A 27,553-nucleotide genomic window follows, 5' to 3' on the forward strand; every position below is an offset into this window, starting at 1 on the left:
GGTAAAATTTACCATCTTAGCCATTTAAAGGCGACCCCTTAGTACATTCATGATACTGTGAGCCCGTCACCGCTATCTGGTTCCCGTGCATTTTCACCACACAGAAGGAAACCCGTTAGGGTCACTCTCTGTTCCCCCCTCCCTCAGGCCCTGGCCATCTCTCATCTGCTTTCTGTCTCTAAGAATGTGCCTATTTTGGGTATGTCGTGTAGGTGACACAGTGAAGTGTGTGGCCTCTTAGGTCTGGCTTCTTTTTTTTAATTTTTTATTGGATTTTAGTTAGTATTGGGGTATAATTTTTACTGCAGTAACGTGTTAGTTTCTGCTGTACAGCAAAGTGAATCAGCTATACATATACATACATCCCCCTTTTTTTGGATTTCCTTCCAATGTAGGTCACCACAAAGCACTGAGTAGGGTTCCCTATGCTCTGCAGTAGGTTTTCATTAGTTATGTATGTTATTGTTATGGTTGTTCAGTCACCAAGTTGTGTCCGACTCTTCGCTACCCCTGGCAGCACGCCAGGCCTCCCTGTCCCTCACCATCTCCTGGAGTTTTGCCCAAGTTCATGCCATTGCATTGGTGACGCCAGCCAACCATCTCATCCTTTGTTGCCTTCCCCTCCTCCTGCCTTCAATCTTTCCCAGCATCAGGGTCTTTTCCAATGAGTTAACTGTTTGCATGAGGTGGCCAAACTCTTGAAGCTTTAGCTTCAGCATCAGTCCTTCCAAAGAGTATTCAGGGTTGATTTCCTTTAAGATTGACTGGTTTAATCTCCCTATAGTCCAAGGGACTCTCAAGAGTCTTCTCCAGAACCACAGTTTGAAAGCATCAGTTCTTCGGTGTTCTGCCTTCTTTATGATCCAACTCTCACAACTGGAAAGACCATCGCCTTTACTGTATGGACCTATTTTATCCATAGTACTAATATCAATAGTGTATACATGTCAATCGCAATCTCCCAGTTCATCCCAGCCCTCTTTCCCCTACCTTAGCGTCCATATGTTTGTTTTCCACATCTGTTTGTCTCTTGGCTTCTTAGTATATTTTCAAGCTTCATCTGTGTTGTAGCCTGTGTCAGTACTTCCTTCAGTTTTATGGCAGAATCATATTTCTATGTTATGAATAGACTATACCCATTCAGCAGTTGATGGACATTAGTTCTCACTTTTTGACTATTGTGAATCCTACCACTATGAACGTTCTGCTACAAGGTTTTCTTGGAACACCTGTTTTTGTTCTTCAGAGAGAGAGTTGAGAGTGGGCTGCTGGGTCGTAAGATAATTCTCTTTAATTCCTTGAGGAATAGGCATTTCTTTTTCTTCTATGAACTCCTGAATTACATATGCAAGTTGATGTGGAAACATGCCCCCTCCTTCTTTATGTGAAACCTTTCTCTCTAGGGCAAATGCAGGGCTGTCTTTGATGTTTTTGGACATCTAGGATCTTCACTGAGATTCGAGGCCCAAGGGGTTCAAGTTCACGCAACATTTTTCCCTGAGCAGGAGAGGGGGTGTCCGGAATGAAGAGGAGGACACGTGAGGTCAGAGTCACGGGACAGCAAATCAATCTTGAGAAGTTAGAAATCACAACAGATATATTTTTCCAGGAGGGCTTCCTGTCAAAACCCAGGATTCCTAATCAAAGATGGCAACATCAGCATTATTTATAGCCTCCTAAATCGTGGAACCTGTGACATGGGAGGGCCCCTGGGCCAAGAAGACTTGAACCCTGTCTTCTAGGAAATGATTGAGCATGGCCATGCATCAGCCCTCTTCCCTGCAGGTTCCCATTTCATTCTCACAAGATTCATCCTCTGGGAGAAACCAAGAGAAATCAATACTGCCCTACCCCAGGGTTCAGGGGTCAACTTTGGGATAAAAGGAGCAGATTGTGGGATGCAGCTATGGTGTGTCTCTCGGCTCTGGATTGCCCTATTTAAACGTAAATCCTTTCAACATAAACAAAGCTAGAGTTTCTCCTCCTTGATCACCCTAGGCATATTTCAGGTACTCTAGACATGTGTACCGAGTGGCTCTTACATTGAACAGAGCAGCTTAGGTTGTGTCCATCACTGCAGGAAGTTCTCTTGGACAGGGCTGGCGAGACCATAAATACTGGAGTGACCACAGTGGTGATACTGGTGTGTTGGAGAGGCAGGTGGGGAAGGGTGTGTCAGTTTTCAAGCCTGGAAAGGTGGAATCCTGGCTCTGTCATTCCTGATCAAGGCCTGTCCCTCCCGCCCACTCCCGCCCACTCCTGCCCCACTCAGGGGTGTCATCCCTGATCAAGGCCTCTCCCTCCCCCTGCTTGGGGGGCTGTGGGTGCTTGGACCTGCTGCTTTTTGTGTCACTCAAAGCAGGTGGTCTCAGACTCTTGCTGTGCACGGTTTATTCCTCCGAGTGTGATCAGCAGGAGCATTGACAGTAAATGCTGACAGACGTCTGCAGTAATGGACACTGCTATGTCATCCAAGCGGCATTTTGGTTTACTGGAAAATCATCTTTATTTTGCAAAACTGTTGGTTGGAGACAGATGGAAAATAAAAGTCCACTTTCGTCTTTCACTACAGGGAGCGGGAGAAGTCTTTTCCTTTGGTCCTGGGATGGGAGATGCGTTCGTTTCCCAGGACTGCCTTAAGAAATGAGCTCAGTCTGGATGGCTTAAAGCTTCAGAAATGTGTTCTCTCATGCTTCTGGGGGCGTCTGCAGGGCCACATTCTCTCGGAAGACTTTGAGGGTCTTCTCTCTTCTCCTCCAGCTTGTGGTGGTGTAGTTGCTAAGTCATGTCTAACTCTCTGCAGCCCCATGGACTGTAGCCCACCAGGCTCCTCTGTGGGATTCTGCAGGCAAGAATACTGGACTGGGTTGCCATGCCTTCCTCCAGGGGGATCTTCCTGACCCAGCAATCGAAGCCATGTCTCCTACATTGGCAAGAGGGTTCTTAACTGCTGAGCCACCTGGGAAGCCCAATGAATAAATAAACAACTCTGATCTAGTGTGCGCTCATCTTAATTTGATTTCAGCTGCTGAGTCCCTATTTCTAAGTACGTTTGCTCCTGTGGTCCCTGAGGTTAGCAGTGGGACATGCTTTGTTGAGGAGGGGACACAGTTCCACCCACTACGGGCTGGTTTGTGCCCTGGGTACAGGGCAGCCGGTGTGTGCAGGGCGTGGGCTTAGGGCAGGAGTGGGAGGGAGGGCCTGGCTCTGAGTGTCGGGCCCTTGTTTGTTTCACAGTTTCCTCTCTTTCACGGGAAGACTTTCTTCACCTGTTTGGCTGTGTCTGATGCTGAGTGTCTCCACAGCCTTGACCATCACCTCTAATGGTTTTTCTGGGAGTAGTTGGGGTAGGCTGGGGCTCGGGAGCAGTGGGAGGTGCTGGGAGGGCAGAGAGAGGCAGGCTCCCTCCTGCATCCTGCCTTCTCTGCTGGGCCCCTTGGCCCACCTGCTTATGTTCCTCCAAGTCTCCGTCGTGAGAGTTTTCAGTGCATGAATAGAACACAAAGGTGATATGTTGTGTCCTTCAGTCGCTGTTTTCCAAACTGCCTCACTGTGGTGCCGGCCCTTAAGATGCTCTGAACAGACCATTTTCCTCTCTGAATTTCAAGTGTGTTTCAGGGAATTGCCATCATTTGAAAGGCATGCTTTGCTTCCTGGAAACTGTCTAGACGGGTAACCAATTTTCACCAATTTGGAGGTGGCGGAGGCCTGTTCAAAGGATTGCCCCCTTCTTGCTGGGCCTCCTCACTATATGGCTGTGCTGGAAAAAAAAAAGAAGTTCATAATTTAATTCGGATTTGTTCTTGCTGAGATTCCGGTAAGACTCCTCTGTTTTGCATGAGTCAATTCCTAGCAAATGGGTTTTAGAAGGCTGAGGAGAGCACAGTGACTCCAAAGAAGCAGGCTTTGTTCTGGAAGGTGCTAATGGGTCCCCTTCTCTTTCTCTTGCTGTGTACTTAGTGCTACGTGGTCCTGCCACTGGGTCCCAGCTCCGGGGACCCCTGTGCTCTGCTGAGCGTCTCAGCCTGGCCTCACTCCCTGAGCCAGGGCGGCTCCCTAGCCCTTTGTCGTCTTCTGGTTCCTTCCGTCCTTGACCAAACTCTCCTGGGACCCCGAGTGCCCAGAATGGGGGAACCAGGATGAAACAGGTGTAGGAGCTCTCTCCAGGATTGAGTCTTAACCACTGGCAGGAGGGAGACAGGACGGAGCACGTGACCCCTGCTTCCCCACGGTCTCCATCCACGGGCGCATCCTGGTGTAGCGCAGAGGGGGCTAGCTCTTCCAGAGGCCCGACTGACCGAAGGACTGAGGGCTTCTGCCCGCTGGGGACCGTTTGTGATGCAGTCACACAAGAGGGAGGCTCCTGTCTAACCTGGTGGTGCTTAACCAGGGGCTGTTTGGGAAAGTCAGGAACATCGTTCGATTGTGACAGTGAGTCTCTCCGTGTACGTGTGTGTGTGTGTGTGCTGTGTTAGATTACCTGACATTTGATGGGCTGGAGCCAGGGGTCGTAAAAGTGGACCTGCCCAGTGAAAATGACCTGTGAGAAGCACGGTGAGACCTTTCCTCACTGTGGATATTCTCCAGGGGAGGCATAACACGTTCTTTATCTGTTTCATTTTAATTCTAATAAAAGCAAGGTAACATGCAATTTACCATCGAAAGTTTTTTAAGTGTACAGTTCAATGGTGTAGTTATAATCACTAGATCTCTATAAGGTTTTCATCTTGCAATACTTAAAACTCTGTCCCCATTAGAAACCACTCCCCAGCCCCTGCCCCTGGCCACCACAATCCTGCTTTTGGTTCCTGTGAGTTTGCTTTAGATATAAGTGGAATCATACAGCCCTTGACCTTTTGTACTGGCTTATTTCACTTAGCATAATGTCCCTCAAGTTCATCTGTCTAGTAGCGTGCATCAGAATCACCTTTGTTTTTGAGGCTGACTTACGTTTCACGGTGTGTATCAACACGTTTTCTTTATTTATTCATCTGTTGATGGATGTTTGCATTGCTTCCACCTCTTGGCAGTTGTGTATAAGGCTGCAGTGAGTAGAGATGTGTCTATGTATCTTCCATACTCTGCTTCCATTTCTTTTGAATAAACACCCAAGATGGGATTGTTGGATCATACGGTAGTTCTCAAGAGTCTTCTCCAACACCACAGTTTGAAAGCATCAGTTCTTAGGTGCTCAGTCTTCTTTATGGTCCAACTTTCACATCTGTACATGATTACTGGAGAAACCATAGCTTTGACTATATGAACCTTTGTGGGTAAAGTGATGTCTCTAAAGATGTGCAAGGAGATCAAACCAGTCAATTCTAAAGGAAATCAACCCCAAATATTCACTGGGAAGGGCTAATGCTGAAGCTGAAGCTCCAATACTTTGGCCACCTGATATGAAGAGCCGACTCATTGGAAAAAACCTTGATGCTGGGGAATACTGAGGGCAGGAGGAGAAGTGGGCAACAGAGCATGAGATGGTTGGATGGCATCACCGACTCAATGGACATGAGTTTGAGCAAACTCTGGGAGATAGTGAAGGACAGGGAAACTTGGTATGCTGCAGTCCATGGGGTCTCGAGGAATTGGACATGACTTAGCATCTGAACAACAACAATATGGTAGCTATAGTTTTAATTTTCTGAGAGCCTCCATACTGTTTTCCTTGGAGAAAGCAGTGGCACCCCACTCCAGTACTCTTGCCTGGAAAATCCCATGGACGGAGGAGCCTGGTAGGCTGCAGTCCATGGGGTCGCTAAGAGTTGGACACGACTGAGCGACTTCACTTTCACTTTTCACTTTCATGCATTGGAGAAGGAAATGGCAACCCACTCCAGTGTTCTTGCCTGGAGAATCCCAGGGACGGGGGAGCCTGGTGGGCTGCCGTCTATGAGGTCACACAGAGTCGGACACGACTGAAGGGACTTAGCAGCAGCAGCAGCAGCAGCATAGTGTTTTCCTTAATGGCTATACCATTCCCCTTCCCATCAACAGTGCACCAGGGCTTCAGTGTGTTTGCCCACACCTGATATTTTTGGTTTTTTGATAGTAGCCATCTTTATGGATGTGAAGTAACATCTCACTGAGGCTAATTTGCACTAATGGTTAGTGATGTTGACCACCATTTCATGCCTATTGGCCATAACAAATAGATTTTTAAGAGTAGGAGCTTGCATTGGGTTCACTGAAGAATGCTTTCCTCGTTAACTTTTTGGTTTGGACTTTGTGATAGTTAAACCTGAAACTGCTCCATGAATCACTCCTCTAGTGATTTCCTCTGACTGCTCACTTGTCATTCAGGATTGCATGAACTGACGCGTTGGCGTTTGAGATGGGGAATGCTATTTGAAAGACCAGAGTCTGCTTCAAGGAAGCTTGGTTACAAAGAGGAGAGGTATTTTTAGAGTTAAGACACAGAAGATGTAGGTAGTCTTGATTGAATGTGGTGTAAGGAACAGAAGCATTGTCTTTCTTTTTGTTCTGGATTCTTACGTGTCTAACAGTGGCTCAGACTGTCACATTCTGGAATCTCTCCAACGTGTTTCCATCACTTAACTGCATGAAGCCATCATGTCCAGTCATCTGCTCTGTTTAATTTATTCCCTATGAAAGATGCAAGCTCTGGTCCAGGGGCACCTCTTGGCTGAACTGGTCTTACTACACTTATCTGTATCAGGAAAGTTAAAAAAAAAAAAACAACAAAACTCATGGTTTTACAACCCTGAGGAAGGAAAGTGTGGTCAGAACTGAATCAAATGGACAGAAAACACTGAAACCAAAGTCCTAGAGAGAAAGAAATGAAACAGCTAAAAGAACCATGAAACGACAGGAAACGCTCAAAGTTTGCTAACTGCTTATGAGCCTGGTTCTTCTGAGCCTCTTTGGCCATGTCCCACATCTTCCAAAGATGGAACATTGAAGTCTGAAAGGAGAATTTGTGGACCGTATATATTTTAACTTCAAACCTCCAAATGAAATCATTTTTATGCATATTCTGGAGAAATATGTAAATTAATAATTGCTTCATACATTATTCAAGAAAAACTTATTTTGTATCACCGATAGCTCTTGTAATCTTATATAAAGATATGCTAATGGGTTTAATTAAAATAATTATACTGAATAATGTAGCCTGAACTTTACCCTAAAATAGTGTCTATTAATCTTCATCAGTAGTAATATTTTTAGACAGAGAGACACTTACAACGTTAAAGCAATACTAAATGGAAAATACATTTTTTTTTGTTTTGTTTTACAGTTTGGATTAAGTTGGCATTCTCATGAGATGCATGACAATTAAATTTGCTTAGAGAAGAGTATAAAATGTAATTTCTTTAACCTGAAGTATTTCGGCAATTAGCAAACTTAGAGCATTTCCTGCCGTTTCATAGTTCTTCTATGCATTTCATTTCTTTGTCTCTAGGACTTTGAATTCAGTGTGTTTTCTGTCCATTTAATTCAGTTCTGACCATACTTTGCTTCCTCAGAGTTATGATACCATGAGTTTTTTTTTTTTTAACTTTAAATTATACTTTATTGTTACCCTTCTCAGAGATGATTCTCTCTCTCTCTTTTAAGCTGTGTAATTCATTTACAGTGTTGTGTTAGTTTCAAGTGTACAGCATAGGGATTCTGTTACACACACATGCCTATATATGCATGTATATTCTTTTTCAGATTCTTTTCCATGTAGGTTATTATAAGATACTGAGTATAGTTCCTTGTGCTATAAAGCCCTTATTGTTGATCTGTTTTATACAGAGTAGTGTGCTAGTCCCAAACTCCTAAATTACTCCTCCCTAACCCTCTTTGGTAACTACACATTTGCTTTCCAAGAGTCTATTTTTGTTTTGTAGTAAGTTCTTCTGTATCAGGCCTCCCTAGTGGCTCAGGAGGTAAAGAACCTGCCTGCGAGGCGGGAGACCGGCTTCAATCCCTGGGTCAGGAAGAGCCCCTGGAGAAGGGCATGGCAACCCACTCCAGGACTCTTGCCTGGAGAATCCCCCGGTCAGAGGAGCCTGGTGGGCTACAGTCCATGGGGTCACAAAGAGTTGGATGCAACTGAGTGACGAACGCTTTTCACTTTCTTTTGTATCATTTTGTTTTAGATTCCACACATAAATGACAGCATATGATACTTGACCTTCTGTGTCTGACTTCAGTTGATGTGACCATCTCCAGGTCCATCCATGTTGCTGCAGATGGCATTATTTCGTTTTCTTACTGATAAGCAGTATTCCACTGTGTATATACACCACATCCTCTTTATGTGTTCATCTGGCAATGGACGTCTAGGTTGCTTATGTCTTGGCTATTGTGGATAGTGCTGCTGTGAACAGTAGTGTGCCTGTATCTTTTGGGGTTAGAGTTTTTTATCTGTATAAATGCCTAGGAGTGGGATTCCTGGATCATAGGGTAAGTCTGTGGATACCATAAGTTCTTGATTGCCTGGATGTTAAGTGAGGATGCTAATATTAAGAGGGACACTCAGCAACTTGCTTGTCTTTTAAATGCACGAGTTGCAGGAAGAGGGACCCCTTCCAGGGCCTGAAACTGGGCTCTTGTCTAACACTCGGAAATGAAATGTCCGAGGAGACACATTTGCTGACAAGGCAAGAGATTTTATTGGGAAAGGGCGCCTGGGTGGAGAGCAACAGGGTAAGGGAGCCCAGGAGAACTGGTCTGCCATGTGGCTTGCAGTCTCGGCTTTTATGGTGATGGGATTAGTTTCTGGGTTGTCCTTAGCCAGTCATTCTGACTCAGAGTCCTTCCTGGTGGCGCCCGCCATGTCCAGCCAAGATGGATGCCAGAGAGAAGGATTCTGGGAGGTGGTCGGACATGTGGTGTCTCCTTTTGACCTTTCCCGAACTCTTCCGGTAGGTGGTGGCTTATTAGTTCCGTGTTCCTTACCAGGACCTCCTGTCATAAGACAATCATGGAAATGGTGACCATGGTGCCTGGCCAGGGTGGATGGTTTCAGTCAGCATGCTTCCCCTAACATAAGTAGAAATAGCTTTGCCACTGGCCCCAGTTTTGTTTCTTGTCTCTGTCTGTATCTTGCAGCCTTTCAGTCCCTGCTCAGTGGTGCGGGGAGCCTTATTATAGGTTTTGGTGGTAATTAACAGTTTTACCTAAAGCCTTTATGTGCCCAAGTGTGCAGGCGATTCAAGTGTGTGCTCTCAGTGTGTCAGTGGGTCAGTTTTTTTCACTTGTGTTTGAGGCCCAAATACATTTAGAATTAGATTCCCTCCTCACGTGGACAGATCAAAGCCTTACCAAGTTCAAAGAGAAATGCCAGCCAGGACTTAAGCTGCCATTTCCTTAATTTAGATACATTTAAAGTCAAATCTGAAGGAATAAACTTCCTTAGAAAGCAAACATGGATAAGTTCATTGACAACTTAAAAAGCAGGAGATGAATACACAAAGCTGAAGACAGTGAGTTTGTCAACTTTCCTCTCTTGTGCTGGTCTCTGTTCCTGCTTAGACCCCATCCCAGGGGTGTGTTCGCCCAGGTTATGTGGTCCCCGGCTCACGCCCTCAGAGGGCACAGAGGAAGAGACCCTCCTCCAAGCTCAGCCCTGTGTTTTGGGCACGTCCCAGAGGCCCCGTCCCCTCCCTGCCCCTCACCCTCAGGGAACTGAGGCTGCCCCTCCGATGGCCCACAGGGAACCTCGCCAGGGCCTGGGTGGGGTCCCGGCCTCTCCCCTCCTGTTCAAAACAGCCTTGCACATTCTGAGCAAGACTTTGTTTAAAAAAGAAACTGATTTGCCAAAAGCAATGTAAAGAAAATAACAGCAGAAAACAGATCTCCCCAGTGCTCTGTATTCCTATTATCCTTTCTGACTCTGAGAGTTGGCAAATGATTCTACACTTTATTTACCACTTTAATCAGGACTTTATAAAGGTTTTCACTGAATGGAGAGTTTTGCACGTTGAAGAAGTTTTTTTTTTTTTTCCATGCCGACCATTTTTTGAAAGTCTTTATTGAGTTTGTTAGACTGTTGCTTCTGTTTTATGTTTTGGTTTTTTAGGTCCTGAGGCATGTGTGGGTTTTAGCTCCCCCAACTAGGGATTGAACCCACACGTGCCTTGGAAGGCCAGGGAAGGCCCCATGAAGTTATGTGTGTTCACATTTGCACACAGCTGCATGCTCTCTGGTCTCCTCACCCAGGGGTGGCCCTGGCTGTCATCTGTGAGCACTTGTGATAAGTTGGGGGTGTCCCATCATCTCTGTGGGGACCCCCCACTCTCCTGACAGTCTTTGGAGGCTGCCCCGTTAACCACTGTTAGGCTGCATCCTTTCCCACTGGGAGGTATCTGGAAAGCCCTCTTCCTGAGTCCACACACTACGAGGCGCAGGTAACAGCTTGGCTCGGAGCCGGCGTCCTTGTCCAGGGTGGGCCCCGGCTCCTGGGTGTCGGCTGCCTGCCTCCCTGTCCTGTCTGCACTGGGGACTTCTGTTTCTGGAGGTATCTTCTGCAGGTGAGATTCCTCCCAGCTGCCTCCATCACAGGCAGGAGCCCCGCCTTGTCCGCCCGGAGCTCACATCGCAAGGGGCTCTTGAAGCGGCAGCCGCATGCACTTGAAAGACCTGAACTCAGTGGAGCAGCTGGACTCCACCAAGGAGCCCAGAGCCTTTTTCTGCAGGCGCAAGCAAAAACCCAAACACTTAGAGATCTCGTCAAAGAACCAATATTAGAACTGGGCCAAACAACGCTGGCTGGGTCCTTAGCGAGAGTGGGCGATGGCACGTGCTTTTTCAGGAGACCTAGGCTGCCCGGGGTGGGTAGGGGAACCTCAGGGTTCGCTCTGCCTCTTCTGGCAGCTGGTCAGCCTGGAGGGGATACATTTCGTGTATCAGCTGACAGGGCCCATTTCTGTGCATGGAAAGCAGGGAGGGAGAGAGTCTTGAGGATGAAGGTGCTATTGTGCAAAGGTCTGCCAGTCAGTGGAGCCTCCCTGGTGGCTTAGCGATGAAGGATCTGCCTGCCAAAGCAGAAGACCCAAGAGATGCGAGTTTGACCCCTCGGTCAGGAAGATGCCCTGGAGAAGGAAATGGCAACCCACTCCAGTACTCTTGCCTGGAGAATCCCACAGACAGAGGAGCCTGGGGACTACAGTCCATGGGGTCGCAAAGAGTCGGACATGGCTAAGCAACTAAACAGCTGTCAGTTAGTGAGTCCTGGGGGTTCTACTGTGTCCAGGATCCTCGGGCGGACCACAGCTGTGGGGCCCTAGTCTGGGGGAGACAGACACATGGGATGCCTAACCTGGAATCTGTGTGCCTTGGAGAAAACGATGGCTAAGCTAAGGACTGAGAAGTCACCAAGGTAACTCTGGGGGCAAGGACAGGAGGGATGGGAACAGTGACCCAGGAAGAGGGAACAGCATGGACACAGCTTCGGAGTTAGCAGAGGGGCCCGGGACAGGGGGGAGACTGGGAGAGGCTCCACATGGTTGGACAGGGTCCTGCTGGTGGAGTTGGAGGCCGCCGACCAGGAGAGCTGGGGAGGAAGTGGGGCCAGGGCCTCGGAGGCTGCTGGGCAGTCAGGAGCAGGGCAGTACCGCCCTCAGATGTCAGTTAGACTTGCCTCTTAGGAAAGCGGCTCCAGCTGCGAGTGGGCCGTGACCTTGAGGGGCTCAGAGTGCCGGCGGGAGCTCCCTTGGGAGGGGGTGGCTTCCTGACAGAGGGAGACAGAAGTGGCCTGGACCAGGGTGGGAGCTCTAAGAATGGAGAAAGCAGTAAAGGCAAGGGGTGTGGGATCAGGAGGATCTGCCAGGCTCTGTGATTGGTCCAAAGTGGGTTTTAGGGAAGACAGAGTAGGAGGCTGTGACCTGGGGGTTTCAGGGTGCAGTGCTCTGAGCCTGGAGCACCAGGGCGTGGGATGGGGTCTCATCTGAGGCAGGGGGTTTGCTGCTTCTGTGAGGCTGCCCTGAACCCAGCTGCTGGGTGTGTGTGTGTGTGTGTGTGTGTGTGTGTATATGTGTGATGCTCAGGAGAGAGGTGACCCCAGAGACAGACACTAGAAGTCAAGCTGGATGGAGGGGGGTCCTCCCCCGGGGTATGTGGACAAAGGCGAAAACTCTAGAACAGGACAGCTAGGACACCCACCTTTAAGGGAGGGGCGGGGGACAGAGGAAGGTGGCTGCCCCGGGAGGTGAGGGGTCACAGCGGTGTCACGGGAAGTCACCTAGGGCCAGGCCTGGCATCCCCGGGTCCCGGGCAGGAATGGAGGTGGGGTGGGTGGCTGAGGGTGGGTGCAGGGAGCCTGCGGGGTGCCTGAACTGAGCCCTCAGCTTGGGAACCGTCTGTACAGGGTAGGGAGGTGTGGGGCGTGGGGCTCTGGGTGGTTTCAGGGTGCGCACACGTGTGACAGGAAGGGGCCGCTGGGGTGAGAACCGGGCCCCCTGGAGAGTGCCAGGTGGGAAACGCAGGCGGCCCTTAAGCAGACGGTGGGGCGGGAGGTCCCCTCCGTGGGGCCAGGTGCTGCCTCCCTTCACCTGGAAGCATGGGCAGAGGCCGGGCATCCACGCAGACTTGTTTTGGCTTGAGTGGTGGGCAGGGCTGCCTGTCCCATTTTCTCCTGAGGGTTTTGGTTTCCCCTGAAGGCGGAGGTGAGCTGAGCGGGGAGGGGCTGGGATCCTGGGCTGGAGGAGAGACGAGAGAGGCTGAAGTGGTCACCACGGCAAAATGAAGGGTGGTGTGGAGCCCAGGACCACCAGAGATGGGGAGCTGGAGATGGGTGTGGAGGAGACACCCCCTGCCTTCACATTGTTCTATCTGCCCATCCTTGTTGTGTTCTCCAGGACCCATGTGGGTTTGTGTTCTTCTCTGATCTCTGTCATCCTCACGAACTGAGACGTGACGTCCCTGGGATCCAGGTCACCCGGAAGGATGCCCTGTTAACCAGCCTTTGGGGGTCATAGCGGGTCCAGCCCTCCCTCTGTGGGCGTCGCGGTGACGTCAGGTTGCGGAGCCCTCGGGAGCCTGGTTAACGTGGTGCCCGGGCGCCCTGGGCAGCCGAGGGTGGACCACGAAGGCCTGCCTTGTTTGCCGCTGTCTGTCGGTCCTTGTGAGCTGGTATTTATCACCTGCTGCAGGCAGATGCTGCTTTGTGGGGTTCAGGATGAAAAGAGTGGTGCTTATGAGTCCTCTCCCCCCGGGGACCCTCACAAACTAGACAAGACAGTTTCAGGCCTGAGCGCTCAGTGGTGCAAACGTTTATTATTAAATGTCACAATAAATATCTTTCAGTTTTTCAAAGCAACTCCGAGGTAGTTGAAGCAGAACTTTGGAAACAGGAATGAAATTGTTTCCATTTAAGGTTCTTTTCAGAAGTTGCCTCTCGGAGCGGGGAGTTGGGATTCCTTGACCTGGCCGGCATTGAAGGACGGGGTTACCGTTGGGGGAAAAGGCACCAATAAGTCTGTGGTGCAGACTTTTTTTTTTTTTTTACAAATTATTTATGTATTTGTATTTTATTTTTGGCTGTCCTGGGTGTTGCTGCGCGTGGGCTGTCTCTAACTGCTGCTCGTGGGGGCTTCTCTTTAATTGCCGCGTGCAGGCTTCTCATTGCAGTGGCTTGTCTTGTTACAGAGCACGGGCTCTACGGCACACGGACTTCAGCAGTTGCAGCTCATGGGCTCAGTAGTTGCAACTCCCAGGCTCAGTAGCTGTGGTGCACAGGCTTAGTGGCTCTGAGACATGTGGGATCTTCCCGGACCAAAGATTGAGCCCGTGTGTCCTGCACTGGCAGGTGGATTCTTGTCCACTGAGCCACCAGGGAAGCTCTGTAGTGCAGACTGACAGGTAAACTTGGGTTCCCTGGCCTTGAGCATCTTGACTGTGGAGTGTGGAAGCTTTTGTGGGGTGGTTTCACTCTTACCCTGGAGGTGGATAAACTGGCTCCACAATCTGGCAAACGGCTTCGCTTTCTCATCTGTGAAAGGCATTGGTGGAAGACCTCTCTCGTTTGGCCATGCCGAGGGCTTATTGCCAGGAGAGGCAAGCTCCTAGAGAAGTGTCTGGCAATTACAGAAAATTCACAGGTGACACTGAGGAAACCTGAACTCATCTTTGAAGTTACTTGAATCTGACCGCTTAACTCTTGGACACCAGTGTTAAAAGGTCCAAGAATCTCTCAGGCATTTTTCATGGCTGTCCCTCCAGTTAATATATTTTTATTCATTTAAAAATGTAAGGTATAGTTTGTACATGGTCATACAGGAGAGTTCCGCCCACCCCCTGCCTTCTTCAGTCCTTCACTAGGGATAAGCCCTCCCCAGACTCCATCCCCGGGAAGCCCCTGAGGTGTGCTCCCTCCCTCTGGTTGTGCTTTTCTTGAATGTTCTAAAAATGGCATCAGTTTGAAGCTTTGAGCTTGTCTTCCATCTCAGAATGCACTTGAGGTTCATCCATGTCAGATATAATAGCATCCTGGTATTTTTCATGACTGAGTAGTATTCCTTTGTAGGGACTCACCTCTTGAAAACATTTAGGTTGTTTCTAGTTTTTGACAATTTCAAGTAATTGTACACATTCAGGCCATCTATGGGGTCGCACAGAGTCAGACACGACTGAAGCGACTTGGCAGTAGCAGCAGTGCACATTCAGATACAAGGTTTTGTGTGAGCCTGAGTTTGTGTTTCCGTGGGGCCCCTCTCAGGAGTGTGATTGCTGGGCTGCGTGGGGAGTGCTTTCTCAAACTTGCAGATCCAGTTTGCTTTCAGACCTGTAGCATCTGCAGAAAGCACATGGTATGGTCAGATTTTTAGTTTTATTTTATTTTGGCTTAGCAATTCTAGTAGTTGTTAGTGGTATCTCTTTGTGGTTTTAATTTGCATTTCCTTGGTGGCTAGTGATGCTGAGCAGCTTGTCACGTACCTATTTGTCACCCATGGATCTTCTTTGTAAACAGCGCCTCTTCAAAAAATCATTGGCCTATTTTGGGTGGAAGATTGCTTTCTTATTATTGAGTTTTAAGAATTCTTTGTATATGGTGGATATGAATCTTTATCATATGTGTGATTTGCAGTTATTTTCTCCTGGTGTGTGGTTCATCTGTTGTTATCCCAGCAGAAGTTCTTTTGAAGAGCAGAAATTCTTTATTTTGATAACATAATTAATTTTTTTTCTTTTATGGACTATGCTTTTGTTGTCATGTGAAAGAAATCTTCGCTTAGCCCAAATTCACAAGTATGTTCTTCCATTTTATAGTTTTTAGAATAGAAGATCTACGGATCTAGGTTCCATTTAAAGTGAATTCTTATATAGGGAGTGAGGTGTGGAGGGCGTTTCATTTGGTGCTGGAGGAGGGGCGCCTTTGTCCCCTTGCTGCAAATCAGTCGCCCATATATACTCAGGGTATTCTTTTAAAAATGGGTTTCTGCCTACTTGCTTTTGGAAAACAATGCTGACAACTGTTTCTGGTAATAGGTGTGGCACTATCTGTTCATCCAGTGCTCTTTTCAATTAGATTCTGAGCTTTACTGCAGCCCCTGGAGGTATTTGGATGAAAATAGTTTCCCTCCATTTCGTTCAGGAAGGGGGTGCCCAGACTGATAGAAGGAGTCCTTTAGAGTGACAGGCAGGGGTGGGGGGCAATCCCAGCCAGGGTCAGGACTCTAAAATTCCAGGACTTTTCCCCAACCAGCTATAAATGATGGGCACTGAGGCTCTGGCTTCCCACCATATATTCCCCCCCCACCCCCCCACAGAACTAAATTTTAATTCTAGCTCAGCTCAGTACTAACTGCGAGATCAGGGGCAAAGTCATTACCATCCCCATTGTCAGTTACCTTGCCTTCCAACACAGCTAACTCCCTGTAGGATTTATGTTGAAATTAAAGATAAACTATATAAGGATTTAGCACAGTGCAGGGGCTTCCCAGGTGGGGGCTCAGTGGTAAAGAATCCACCTGCCAACGCAGAAGAGATGGGTTCAATCCCTGGGCCAAGAAGATCCCCTGGAGGAGGAAATGGCAATCTGCCTAGAAAATCCCACAGACAGAAGAACCCGGCGGGCTGTAGTCCATGTGGTTGCATAGAGGCAGATACGACTTAATGGCTAAAACAGCAGCAGCAGCATAGTGCAGGGCATGTATTAGAATCTATTGTTATTACCGTCAATTTATTTTTTGAAAGTAGGGTTTCCTAGAAGATATGGAATATAAATAATGGGAAATAAAGTTACTAAAGAAGAAAATGATTCCAAGTTAAGAGATACACAGGCAGTCAATTTTGGAATGGAACAAAGGCAGTCACTGTAATTGTTGACAGTGTGAGGCTGCAGGGCATCTGATGGCTTGAGGGCACAGGTATTCTTTTGCTATAACTTCCTTAGAGTTAAGGAGAAAATCACATAAAAGCTTATTAGTGCAGTATAGGCATTCATTGGCAACCCACTCCAGTACTCTTGCTTGGAGAATTCTGTGGACAGAGAAGCCTGACCGGCTGCAGTCCATGGGGGTCACAAAAAGTCAGACACAACTGAGCGACTAACTTTCAACTTTCACTTATCAGGCATTCAGTGAGCAAGCGGAGAATATTGGCTTTAGCTAATGCTGTTGTTATTATTATATGTCAGGATAACCATGTAATAAATCTCCATTGTTTGTGGATCAGAGGCTTTTTATTACCTCCTCTATTTCTGTTGTGTTTAACCGTTAGCTTCTCATCTGGAAAGTGTTGCCTTCTTGATCTGCCTCTGGTTCTTCATAGTGATTGCAATTTTGTATTCACATTTGCCAAAATGCATGATGCCCAATCTTCTTCTCTGTTCTTGGTTTGCAGGGGGCAGCGCTGAAATACTTGCCAACTATTGTCAACGATGTGAAATTGGTATTTGATCCCAAAGAGCTCAGGTAAGGAGCACCCAGGGCGAAGGCTTCCCCCATACCATGCTTGGACTCCTTTAGTTCATGGGATGCCCAGGGTTCTGGCTCATGTCCACGTAGGTCCGTGCCCTGGATCCTTCTGGAACATGTTCTAGCTCATTACGTGAAAAAGGAATCATTTATCAACAGTCACAATAGTTTCTTTAGAAGATTAATTTTAGCTTCACGCATAAATAATACAAATTTGGTATTTTGCATCCTTTAGAGTTGAAAATCCAACGCGTGGTTCTTGGGTTTGGGTTTTGTTTTCAACACCTAAACATTTTGACACAGGGACTTTAATGTTCACGTCTCACCTCCTCCACACGGCTGCTCTCCAGGGGGTTCCTGACCGAGAGCAGTGAACCTCAGACAGAGGAGCCAGGGGTTGTCAGTTCAGGTTATAGTAAAACCAAAACCAAACCAAACCAAACTCCAGGCAAGGTGGACATTGGCTGTCAGACCTCGGAGTCACGCTGGCGATGGAGTCCTTCCTTTCAGCTTTCAGTATTGCTGCCATTGCTGTCTAAGCCCAGTCTCGGGTGTATACCATGCAGACGTCACTGCATTTGGAAAAGAGGTGTCGTGAGCAAGTGGGTACATGGCCTCTGTGACCCCAGACATCACAGCACAGTCCTCGTCTGATCCTTGATTGGATTTTCTTAAAATTAATTGATTTATTTTAATTGGAGGCTCATGACTTTACAATATTGTAGTGGTTTTTGCCCTACATTGACATGAATCAGCCATGGGAATACATGTGTCCCCCATCCTGAACCCACCTCCCACCCCATCCCATCCCTCAGGGTCATTCCAGTGCACTGGCCCTGAGCGCCCTGTCTCATGCATTGAACCTGGACTGGTGACTTGATTTAACATTAGATACAGTAAACTTATCCCCAGGTGATGGCACCATTTGACCAGCCAGCAAAGCCCACCTAAATATTGGTAAAGGGCCATGTGTCCCCTGGGTGGTTAAATGGAATGAAAAGCGGCCATCCTTCCTGCACTTTATGTCCACCATAGGTCACTCCTGCCCTGGGAGTGAGGGGCGAGGGGCTCCTGGGGAGCTGTTCGCCTCATGAGTCATCTCGTGTCTGATGTGCCCGAGGATTTAGGGTCCCACGTGGACACATTTGTTTGCGGCCCCCGGGCACCGACAGTGCCAGTTCTAGCTTAACAGGCGCTCGATGAGAAAAGGAGGAACAAATGGGCCCTTGGGCACCGTGTCTGCCCACTTGGGTCTCTGCGCACCCGGCTCTCAGACAGTGGTCCAGGTAACAGCAGCCCCAGCAGGTACGGGGACTTCCTGAATGTCAGGCTCCTTCCCAGATCTTCTGAATTACAAATTGTGGTGGGGTCCAGCCATTTGGTTTCAAAGATCCCTCCAGGTGCTTCCAATGAATGCTCCTGTTTGAGAACCTCAGATATGGAGAAAACGGGATGAACAAGGAGCTGAGGTTGGGTGGGTCATGGCCTCACTCTGGGCTGCCTTCCTGGGGCTCAAGGGCCAGGCCTCCGCTCATTACGGGGGTGACTTCGATGTTCACAGCTGGTGCGTGTGCCTTGTGCCTGAAGACCCCCCCCCCGCCTTCCCCAGGACCAGTGCCATCTGTTCTTGGGCCCTTGACTCTTTCTGCCTGCGTGGGTTCCTCTTCAATGACTTTGAAAATCATGGATGTGTTTTTCCTTCTTTGGAAGACTGAGTCATGTTGTGATGATACAGAAGAAATCACAGAGGAGAATAGCTCAGAGTTATAATGATTCCATGATGATCTGGATCCTTCCGGTTATCTTTTGTGCATGCACGTGCACGCACACACACAAACACACACACACCCACATACACCTCCAAATGAATTCTGCATTACATTTTGTGGTTTACAATAGACTTCCTGCACTGAAGACATCTTGTTTTCCCACATCCCGAAGGAGACTTCTACACCATTACCATAATCTAACGTCAGAACAGTTTCATCACCCCAGTAAGATTCCTTGTGCCCGTGAAGAGACGCTGCCCACTCCCACTCCAGTGCTCGGCAACCGCTAATCTTTCTGTCTGTATGGGTTTGCCTTTTCTGGGCATTTCATATAAATAAGTGAAGTCACTTAGTCGTGTCTGATTCTTTGCGACCCTCTGGACTGTAGCCCACCAGGCTCCTCAGTCCATGGGATTCTCCAGGCAAGAATACTGGAGTGGGTTGCCATTTCCTTCTCCAGGGGATCTTCCCAACCCAGGGATCGAACCCGGGTCTCCCACATTGCAGGCAGACACTTTAACCTCTGAGCTACCAGGGAAGCCTTCATATAAATAAAGTCACACAATATGTGGCCTTTTGTAATAGGCTTCTTTCACTTAGTGTAATGTGTTCAAGGTCTGTGAATGTCAGAAATTCATTTTTTTAATGGGTGAATTGTTTCTGCATTCATCAGTTGATGGACCTCTGGGTTTTTCTATTTTTCATGTGTAATGGGTAACGTTTCTTTGATTCATGCACAGGGCTCTGTGTGGAAATATATTTTCGTTTCTTCTGCGCGTACACCTAGAGGTGGAAGTGCTGGGTCTGATGGTAACTATGGTAACATTTTCAGGAACCGCCAGACAGAATTCCAAAGAGGCTGTACCGTGCTGCATTCCCAGCAGCGTGGTATGAGGGTACCGGCTCCTTCACATCCTAGCCAACACTTGGTATTGGTGCTCTTTTGAATTATGGCCATTTTAGTGGGTGTGAAATGAAAAATAACATCATAAAGCATCATTCTTTTGGGTGAGATTTTGGTCCATATTAATGGGCCTCATTCAGCTTTCTGGTGGCATTCAGTGACCATTTCAGTGAGCTCACGTCTCAGTACGGTCTTGTATTCTGTTGGGTCATTTTGTAGTATATCCTTCAACTCTCTCCCTTGGCTTTTTCCTTTTACAGCAAAATGTTTACTGATTTCATCCTAAATGTCCCCGTGGGTTTGCTGACCATTCAGAAGCTGTATTGCTTGATTGAAATAATTCACAGTGACCTCTTCACACAGCATGGTGAGTGAAACCCTGAGAATCACTAAATTGTCACATTAATCATTGTCTGAAGACCTTGACCCTTCTGAATTCTCTCTTTGTCAAAAGGAGTGGGGAGGTTGCCCCCAATTAAAACAGCTCCGTTACAAGAAAGGAAGATTTAGCCCTTGCCAGAGAATGGTAATTGACATCTACTGTAGGTAATAGATCATTGAGAAATGAAGGCCAGTCCTCGTAGTTTGGAATTTAGGTGTATACCAAGGCCCTCAGATAATCAGCATACATTGTAGCCTTTAAGATGTGTGATTATCTATCCTGGGGAGGCAATCACTAACTTCCATTGAGATGATTGCAATGAAAAGTTTCAAATTTTCTTTCAACCTGGAAGTAATGGTTCTGTCTTAGCCTGAACTTAGCATTTTGTGACAGGGCTTCTTCAAACCCAGCGCAAAGGAGAAAGAATTTGAATGATTCCTCAACTCATTTATCCTGAGGACACTTTATATTTCCACATGTTATCTCCCTACCCTTTTCTATTAATCACTTTCTTTCTGTTTGGACAGATTGAATTAATATTTTACACTTGTCAAGAAGTTTTATTGAAAGCTTAAGACCTTTGCATAATCCCACGGTCTTCCTCATTTATTGGAGGGAGACGGGAAGACTGTTGAGTGACTTTCTGATGGAACGGCATACATTGTTTTGGTTCCATTTCTGACCAGCTGTTTGGCTTTTCCTTTCATTTTCTTCTGTCCTCATGTGTGGTATTGTTCCAGAGATGGAGAAGCTCAGTTTCCTGTGGAGGACTCAGTGTGTCTGGTTAATCGTTTGTTCCATCTGGACCACTGAACCCTATGTTTTTAATCTTATTTCTTGATTTAACTTTATACAGTTCCCTGTAGTCTATACTTATAGCTAAGGCTTAGGTTAAGAGGAAATGTTAAGACTTCATCTGAGTGGGAGTGTTTTTCTGGAGAAAGCACATGAAACCAAGAAGTGAGTGGCTTCCTGCAGCCCTTCCAAACATCGTTCTCTATTTGTCACTTGCATCAAAGAAAGTCAACTCTGCTACCATTGCTTGCGACTCAGAGCTCACACAGCTCCTTAAACCAGTAATCCGACTGTCCGTGTTTCAAGCTCTCCTTGGAAGGCTGGGTATTGAATTGCTCGTTCTTCAGGTGTTACTAAAGCCTGGGGACTCTCTGGGGCCCTTGGCGGGGCGTGTGGTAGAGGTGATTTGGGAAGACGCGGCCTCAGTGTTTCTTTCCATATAAACTAAAGCTGATGCCACAGCAGGTAAAAATCCCCTGAAAATTTTATATCTGGATCTTATTAGATAGATTACTAATATCTCTTCCTCCAGCCACCCAACCCGGAGACACAAACACACACACACCTTCACCACTATTACCATCAACTTTTCTGAGTTAACGATTGTCATAAAGTAACAATTATTAAGGATTAACTGTACTTGGCTTCCCTGGTGGCTCAGACGGTAAAGCGTCTGCCTGCAATGCGGGAGACCTGGGTTCGATCCCTGGGTCAGGAAAATTTCCTGGAGAAGGAAATGGCCATCCACTCCAGTACTCTTACCTGGAAAATCCTGGTAGGCTCCTCCGTCCATGGGGTTGCAAAGAGTCGGACACGACTGAGTGACTTCACTTCTTTTCGTACTTGGCTTTTACTGAGTGTTTTTATAGGGAAGACCTTCTTGGAGACAAATGACAACTATTTCAAAATCTCTGTTGAACACTCTTGTCCCACATGCCAAATGAATGAGGTCCTTTTGAGTAAGGACCTAAGGCATAAACGGTTCAGTTAAACATACTAAAATACATCTTTTAAGAATGTATTTCAGGGAAGTGCTTTCTTCTGTGGAAACTTACACATGTTTTTTAGCTAGTAGATTGCGTGAAGGCAAACGTAGGATTTGTTTTTGAGGATTATGTCAGTCTGTGTGTTTGGCAGTTGCTCTCTTTACTGTTCTCGATTTCTGTTCTCATTCTTGTTTTATATGTCTTTTTTTTTTTCTTTTTTTAATTTTAGACTGCCTTAAGCCTTGTTTTAGAAACATGGAGCATAGAAATAAATATTTAGCTTTGTTTGACAGGGAATTACCAGGATATATCATATTTTAGAATGATCAACTTAGTATCTTTCTAGATATTACAAAGGTTGGAATTGAATCTCAATAGCCAGATGTACCCGAGGTAGTCAAAGAGATCGCAGGAAATAAATGAATCCAGAATTATTATGGGCAGTGATGAATGAGCCAATATTAGCCTGAAGCTTCATGTCTTACAAGCAGCTCTAGAACTGTCCCATTATAAGATGGTCTCTGAGCCATAATTGGCTCCCCAAATGTACTTCCAGACGCTCTCTGGCTGCCTGGAAGCATTTCAGAATGTGCTGTCTGATGTGAAAATGGGCCCGTGTATAGGCTGTGAGTTTTCACAATCTTTCTGGGTAAAGACAGCAAAGACAACCTTGAGTTATCAAGAGCCATCTTACCTCCTTGTCAGGAAAGATATAGCACTGGAAATCTTCCGGTTGGTCTGTTCTTACAATATCATTACTTGTGCAAAATATTCTGTGCCACATTTGGTATAAATATTTAAAGGCAAACCATTTTCTGATGAGATATGATGGCTGTGAGTGTCTTCCCTTGTTCCGTTTCTTGTTAATTTGTAAAAAATGTAGTTGTCCATGTCCTCTTTCCTGATCCAAGTAGAATCACTCAAACTAGCTCCCTAGATCTTTAGAATGCGTTCTGGCCAGATTTGGCAGCGCAAGCTGCGGACTGCGCTGGATGGTCTGCATTCTCGGGGGGTGCGGTTGGAGGGCTCCCTGTCTGGCTCCTCTGGCTCCCCTGTTGGGCTCCGGGGGTGAGTCTTTGCTCATCAGCATGCGTGTTGGTTCTCTCATAGCAGAGACTCTGTGGCTTTGCTCCAAAACACTTCTTTCCATCTCCCTCCAATATCAAAGATATTTCAGTCTCACTTTTATGGGAATAGCAAGCTGATTTGGGTGCAGTGAGGCTGGCAGTGAGTTCTGAGAGTGGCATTGCCCCTCTGCAGGAAAGCCTTCCCTTGCCAGGCGTGGGTCCCAGCTGGCCGAGGCTTACAGGGTGCAGGTTGGCTTAGCCTGCTTCTCTTCTGTCCCCTTCAAGGACCAGGAATCAGAGGGTCCAGCTGAGTTTGTTAGGCTACAGCAGGAGAGGTGTCTTTGGCAAAGACAGTTGTGTTTGGCCCGAACCAGTCTGGACATCACGGGCACTGTCGCTGCCATCTGTTCACAGCCGTACAAGTTGCAATGCTCCTTCTGAGTCAGGTCCTCGTAGCTCCTGTTATGTCCGTATCCTCTACCCTGATCCGAAGGAAACTGGAGTTCTTTACAGAGCTGTCCTTCCCACTGCTCATTAACAGTTGCCATCCCTACAAGACTATACCTCCTTGGCAGAAAGGAGGATGTATTCTGCATTGTAGATGCAAGTGTGGCTGTGGATTTGAGTTCTGGCATCTGTATTCGGGAAACAGAGCTTGTAATGTAGAAATCTCCCCCTAGTATAAGAAGGCTATTCAGAAGCTGGAGCGTGGACCTGGCCATCCTGCCTGTTGGCGGTAGTAGATGGCTGATGGCATCAGTGTCTCATCCCCTCTGGAGGCCTCCAGAGAACTCGGAGCTCAGGGTTGGCTGTCGGCCACATCAGCCTTTTCTCTGTGTTTTCCCTGTCTCCCTTTGCTTTGTTTACAAAAGGAAATGAATGACTGGCTTGCATCATTTCTTCTATAAATGATTTTGTGTGTGTGTTAGTCACTCAGTCATAATCTGACTCTTTTGTGACCCCATGGTCTGTAGCCCGCCAAGCGCCTCTGTCCATGGGATTCTCCAGACAAGAATACTGGAGTGACCTGCCATTCCCTTCTCCAGGGGATCTTCCCAACTCAGGGATCGAACCTGGGTCTCACACATTGTAGGCAGATTCTTTACTGTCTGAGCCACCAGGGTAGTGATTTTGCTTCCTCATTATTAAAGAACTACATGTTTCTGAGCTCTTTTCTGTAATGAGGACAGGCAGCCTGTAAGAGGATTGCGCGCATGTGTGGACTTTGTGATCAGATTGCCTGCGTTCACATCCCACCTCTGTGACCTGCTAACTCAGTGACCTCCGCTAAGTTACCCTCCAGGCTTCAGTTTCTCCAGCTGCCCTTTTCTTCTGGCCAAGATTACGTTACCTGCAGTTTGATACATGTGTGATACTGAGATCTGCACTCAGCATTTAATGCACGTTCAATAAATGTTAGGCCTGTGTCTTCATTTTTGTTGAAGATTTCGTAGAAAAATAGCAGATGAGACTTTGTCCTCGTTGAGGAAGGTATTATCATGTCAAATACGTGATGAAAGAAAATTGGTGAAAGAAGATAGATTCAGATCAAATACTGAAAGGGATTAAATAGGGAGCTTCCCCCAAGAGGCGCTCAGATCACCGTGCAGAGCATACCCCAGACATGCTGCCCCATGGCTCCTCTTGCCACTCTCCACACTGTGTGCTCACTGTCCAGTTTTCCTTCTTGGCTTGTTTTCTGTGGTCCTTCCTTAAAATGAGAGGGCTTTGAGCATGGCCCTGTTATTTTTCTATTGCTGCTGCCTAGAACAAGGCCTTCAAGCCAGTTCAAATATGAACTGAGAACTTCCAAATGTTCAAGCTGGGTTTAATAAAAACAGAGGAACCAAAGAGCAAATTTCCAACATTTGTTGGATCATAGAGAAAACAAGAGAATTCCAGAAAAACCTCTACTTCTGCATCATTGACTACGGGAAAGCCTTTGACTGTGTGGATCACAACAAACTGTGGAAATTTTTTAAAGAGATGGGAATACCAAACCACCTTAGCTGTCTCCTGAGTATGCAGGTCAAGAAGCAACAATTAGAAACAGACATGGAAAAACGGACTGGTTCAAAATTGGGAAAGGAGTATGTATATTGTCTGCTTTTTTAAATTCTATGCAGAGTTCATCATGCGAAATGCCAGGTTGGATGAATTGCTTCCCTGGTGGCTCAGCTGATAAGGAATCAGCTCGCAATGCAGGAGACCCCCGTTCAATCCCTGGGTCAGGAAGATCCACTGGAGAAGGGATAGGCTATCCACTCTGGTATTCTTGAACTTCCCTGGTGGCTCAGCTGGTAAAGAGTCAGCATGCAATGCAGGAGACCTGGGTTCGATCCTTGGGTCTGGAAGATCCCCTGGAGAAGGGAACGGCTACCCACTCCAGTATTCTGGCCTGGAGAATTCCGTGGACTGTATAGTCCATGGGGTCGCAAAGAGTTGGACATGACTGAGTGACTTTCACATGAATCACAGGCCGGAATCAAGATCACTAAGAGAAATATCAACAGCCTCAGACATGCAGATGACACCACCCTAATGGCAGAAAGTGAAGAGGAACTAAAGAGTTTCTTGATGAAGGTGAAAGAGGAAAGTGAGAAAGGTGACTAGAAACTCAACATTGAAAAAACTAAGATCATGGTACCTGGTCCCATCACTTCATGGCAGATAGAAAGGCAGAAAGTGGAAGCATTGGCAGATTTTATTTCCTTGGGCTCCAAAATCACTGCAGATGGTAACTGCAGCCATAAAATTAAAAGACCCTTGCTCCTTGGAAGGAATGCTATGACTAACCTAGACAGTGGATTAAAAAGCAAAGATAACACTTGCCAACAAAGTTATGTAAAGTCAAAGCTGTGGTTTTTCCAGTAGTCATGTATAGATTTGAGAGTTAAACCATAAAGGATGCTGACAGCCAAAGAATTGTTGCTTTCTAATTGTGGTGCTGGAGATGACTCTTGAGAATCCCATGGACTGCAAGGATATCAAAGAAGTCAATACTAAAGGAAATCAATCCTGAATATTCACTGGAAGGACTAATGCTGAAGCTGAAACTCCAGTGCTTTGACCATCTGATGAGAAGAGCTGACTCTTTGGAAAAGACCCTGATGAGGGGAAAGCTTTAAGGCAAAAGGAGAGGGTTGTGGTAGAGGATGAAATGGTTGGGTGGCATCATCGGCTCTGTGGACATGAATTTGAGCAAACTCTGGGAGATAGTGCAGGACCGAGGTGCCTCATGTGCCAATCCATGGAGTTTCAAGGATTTGGTAGAGATTTGGTAGCAACAAAACAGGGCTTGGCTCATGATGCATATTTATTGAATGTTCACGTCCAGCATGTCTTTCCCTGGGGTGCATTGCAGAGAAGAAAGCATGACTCTTTACCAGCTGAGCCACCAGGAAAGTTCAAGAATACCAGAGTGGATAGCCTATCCCTTCTCCAGTGGATCTTCCTTACCCAGGGATCAAATGGGGGTCTCCTGCATTGCAGGTGGATTCCTTACCAGCTGAGCTACCAGGGATACGATTCATCCAACCTGGCATTTCACATGATGAACTCTGCATAGAATTTAAATAAGCAGGGTGACAATATACATACTCCTTTCCCAATTTTGAACCAGTCCATTTTTCCATGCCTAACTGTTGCTTGTTGTCCTGCATACTCAGGAGACAGCTAAGGTGGTCTGGTGTTCCCATCTCTTTAAAAAATTTCCACAGTTTGTTGTGATCCACACAGTCAAAGGCTTTCCTGTAGTTGATGATGCAGAAGTAGAGGTTCACTTGCTCTAAGGGAGGGGAAGTCCTGTGTTTGCGTGCAGGAAGGTGGCCTTCTCTCCCTGTCTAGGCTCTTTGAGTGGGTTGATCATGGAGTAGGGAGGACCTGTCTTTAAGGAGAAGTAACAGAAGGAGAGAAGGAAGATGGTGAGAGCCTTGAGATACGGGGGGTCATCTGTGAGCAGTTGTATAAAATTAAGGTTGTGGTCGTCTTGCTTTTGATTTTATTATTTCCCTGTTTTGTGGAAAGAAGACGTTCAACAAGGGACAGTTCAAGATGGCTTTTGATTAAAATTACAGAGAAACTTGAACAGACAGGAAAATAAGAAGAGTGTAATAACGAATGCCTATGTACCCCTCACTGGGCTTCAAATGCTAATAAGTCATAGTCCCGTTTTTTTTATCTCTGTGCTTCTCCCCTAGATATTTTTATTTTTAAATATATTTTATTGAAATATAGTTGACTTACGGTGTTGTTCATTACTGCTGTACAGCCAAGTGATTCAGTTACACACACACACACACACACACACACACACACACACACTACATTTGTTGCTGTTCAGTCGCTCAGTCGTTTCTGACTCTGTGACCCCACGGGCTGCAGCACGCCAGGGTCCTCTGTTCTTCACTGTCTTTTTCATGTTCTTTTCCATTATGGTTTATTCCCCGGATATTGCATATAGTTCCCAGTGCCATGCAGTAGGACTTTGTAGTTGATCCATTCTATGTCTAATAGCTTGCATCTGCTCATCCCAAATTCATCCCAACTAATCCCAATCCATTGCTCCCCCCACCCTCCCCCAGATAGGTTGAAGCAAATCCTAGCCTTCACAGTGTTTCGGGAAGGTGGCTTTTCAAATGTGACCTTGTAGTCAGAGTAGATGGCATTGTTTCAGAAGAGGGATGAGGTGCGGAGGGGCTGGTCCCTATGCTGATGTTAGGAACCCACCTGGGCTGTTCCCGCTCCTGGTCTCCAGCTAAGGGGAAGGGCTTGGGCTCT

At 46.9% G+C, this 27,553-nt stretch overlaps 1 protein-coding gene across 6 annotated transcripts in view; it reads left to right on the forward strand.

Annotated features, from left to right (window-relative positions):
- DOCK1 (dedicator of cytokinesis 1) overlaps positions 1–27,553 on the forward strand; it is a 560,005-nt gene that overhangs the window by 166,309 nt on the left and 366,143 nt on the right. For all 6 annotated transcript variants that reach the window (XM_055560921.1, XM_055560923.1, XM_055560922.1 and 3 more), the window contains 2 exons: positions 16,798–16,868; positions 19,805–19,911. In XM_055560921.1, coding sequence (XP_055416896.1) covers positions 16,798–16,868; positions 19,805–19,911 — 178 coding nt within the window. The remainder of the gene's footprint in view (positions 1–16,797; positions 16,869–19,804; positions 19,912–27,553) is intronic.

Source organism: Bubalus kerabau, chromosome 22 (assembly GCF_029407905.1).
Source record: "Bubalus kerabau isolate K-KA32 ecotype Philippines breed swamp buffalo chromosome 22, PCC_UOA_SB_1v2, whole genome shotgun sequence".
Lineage (NCBI taxonomy): Eukaryota > Metazoa > Chordata > Mammalia > Artiodactyla > Bovidae > Bubalus > Bubalus kerabau.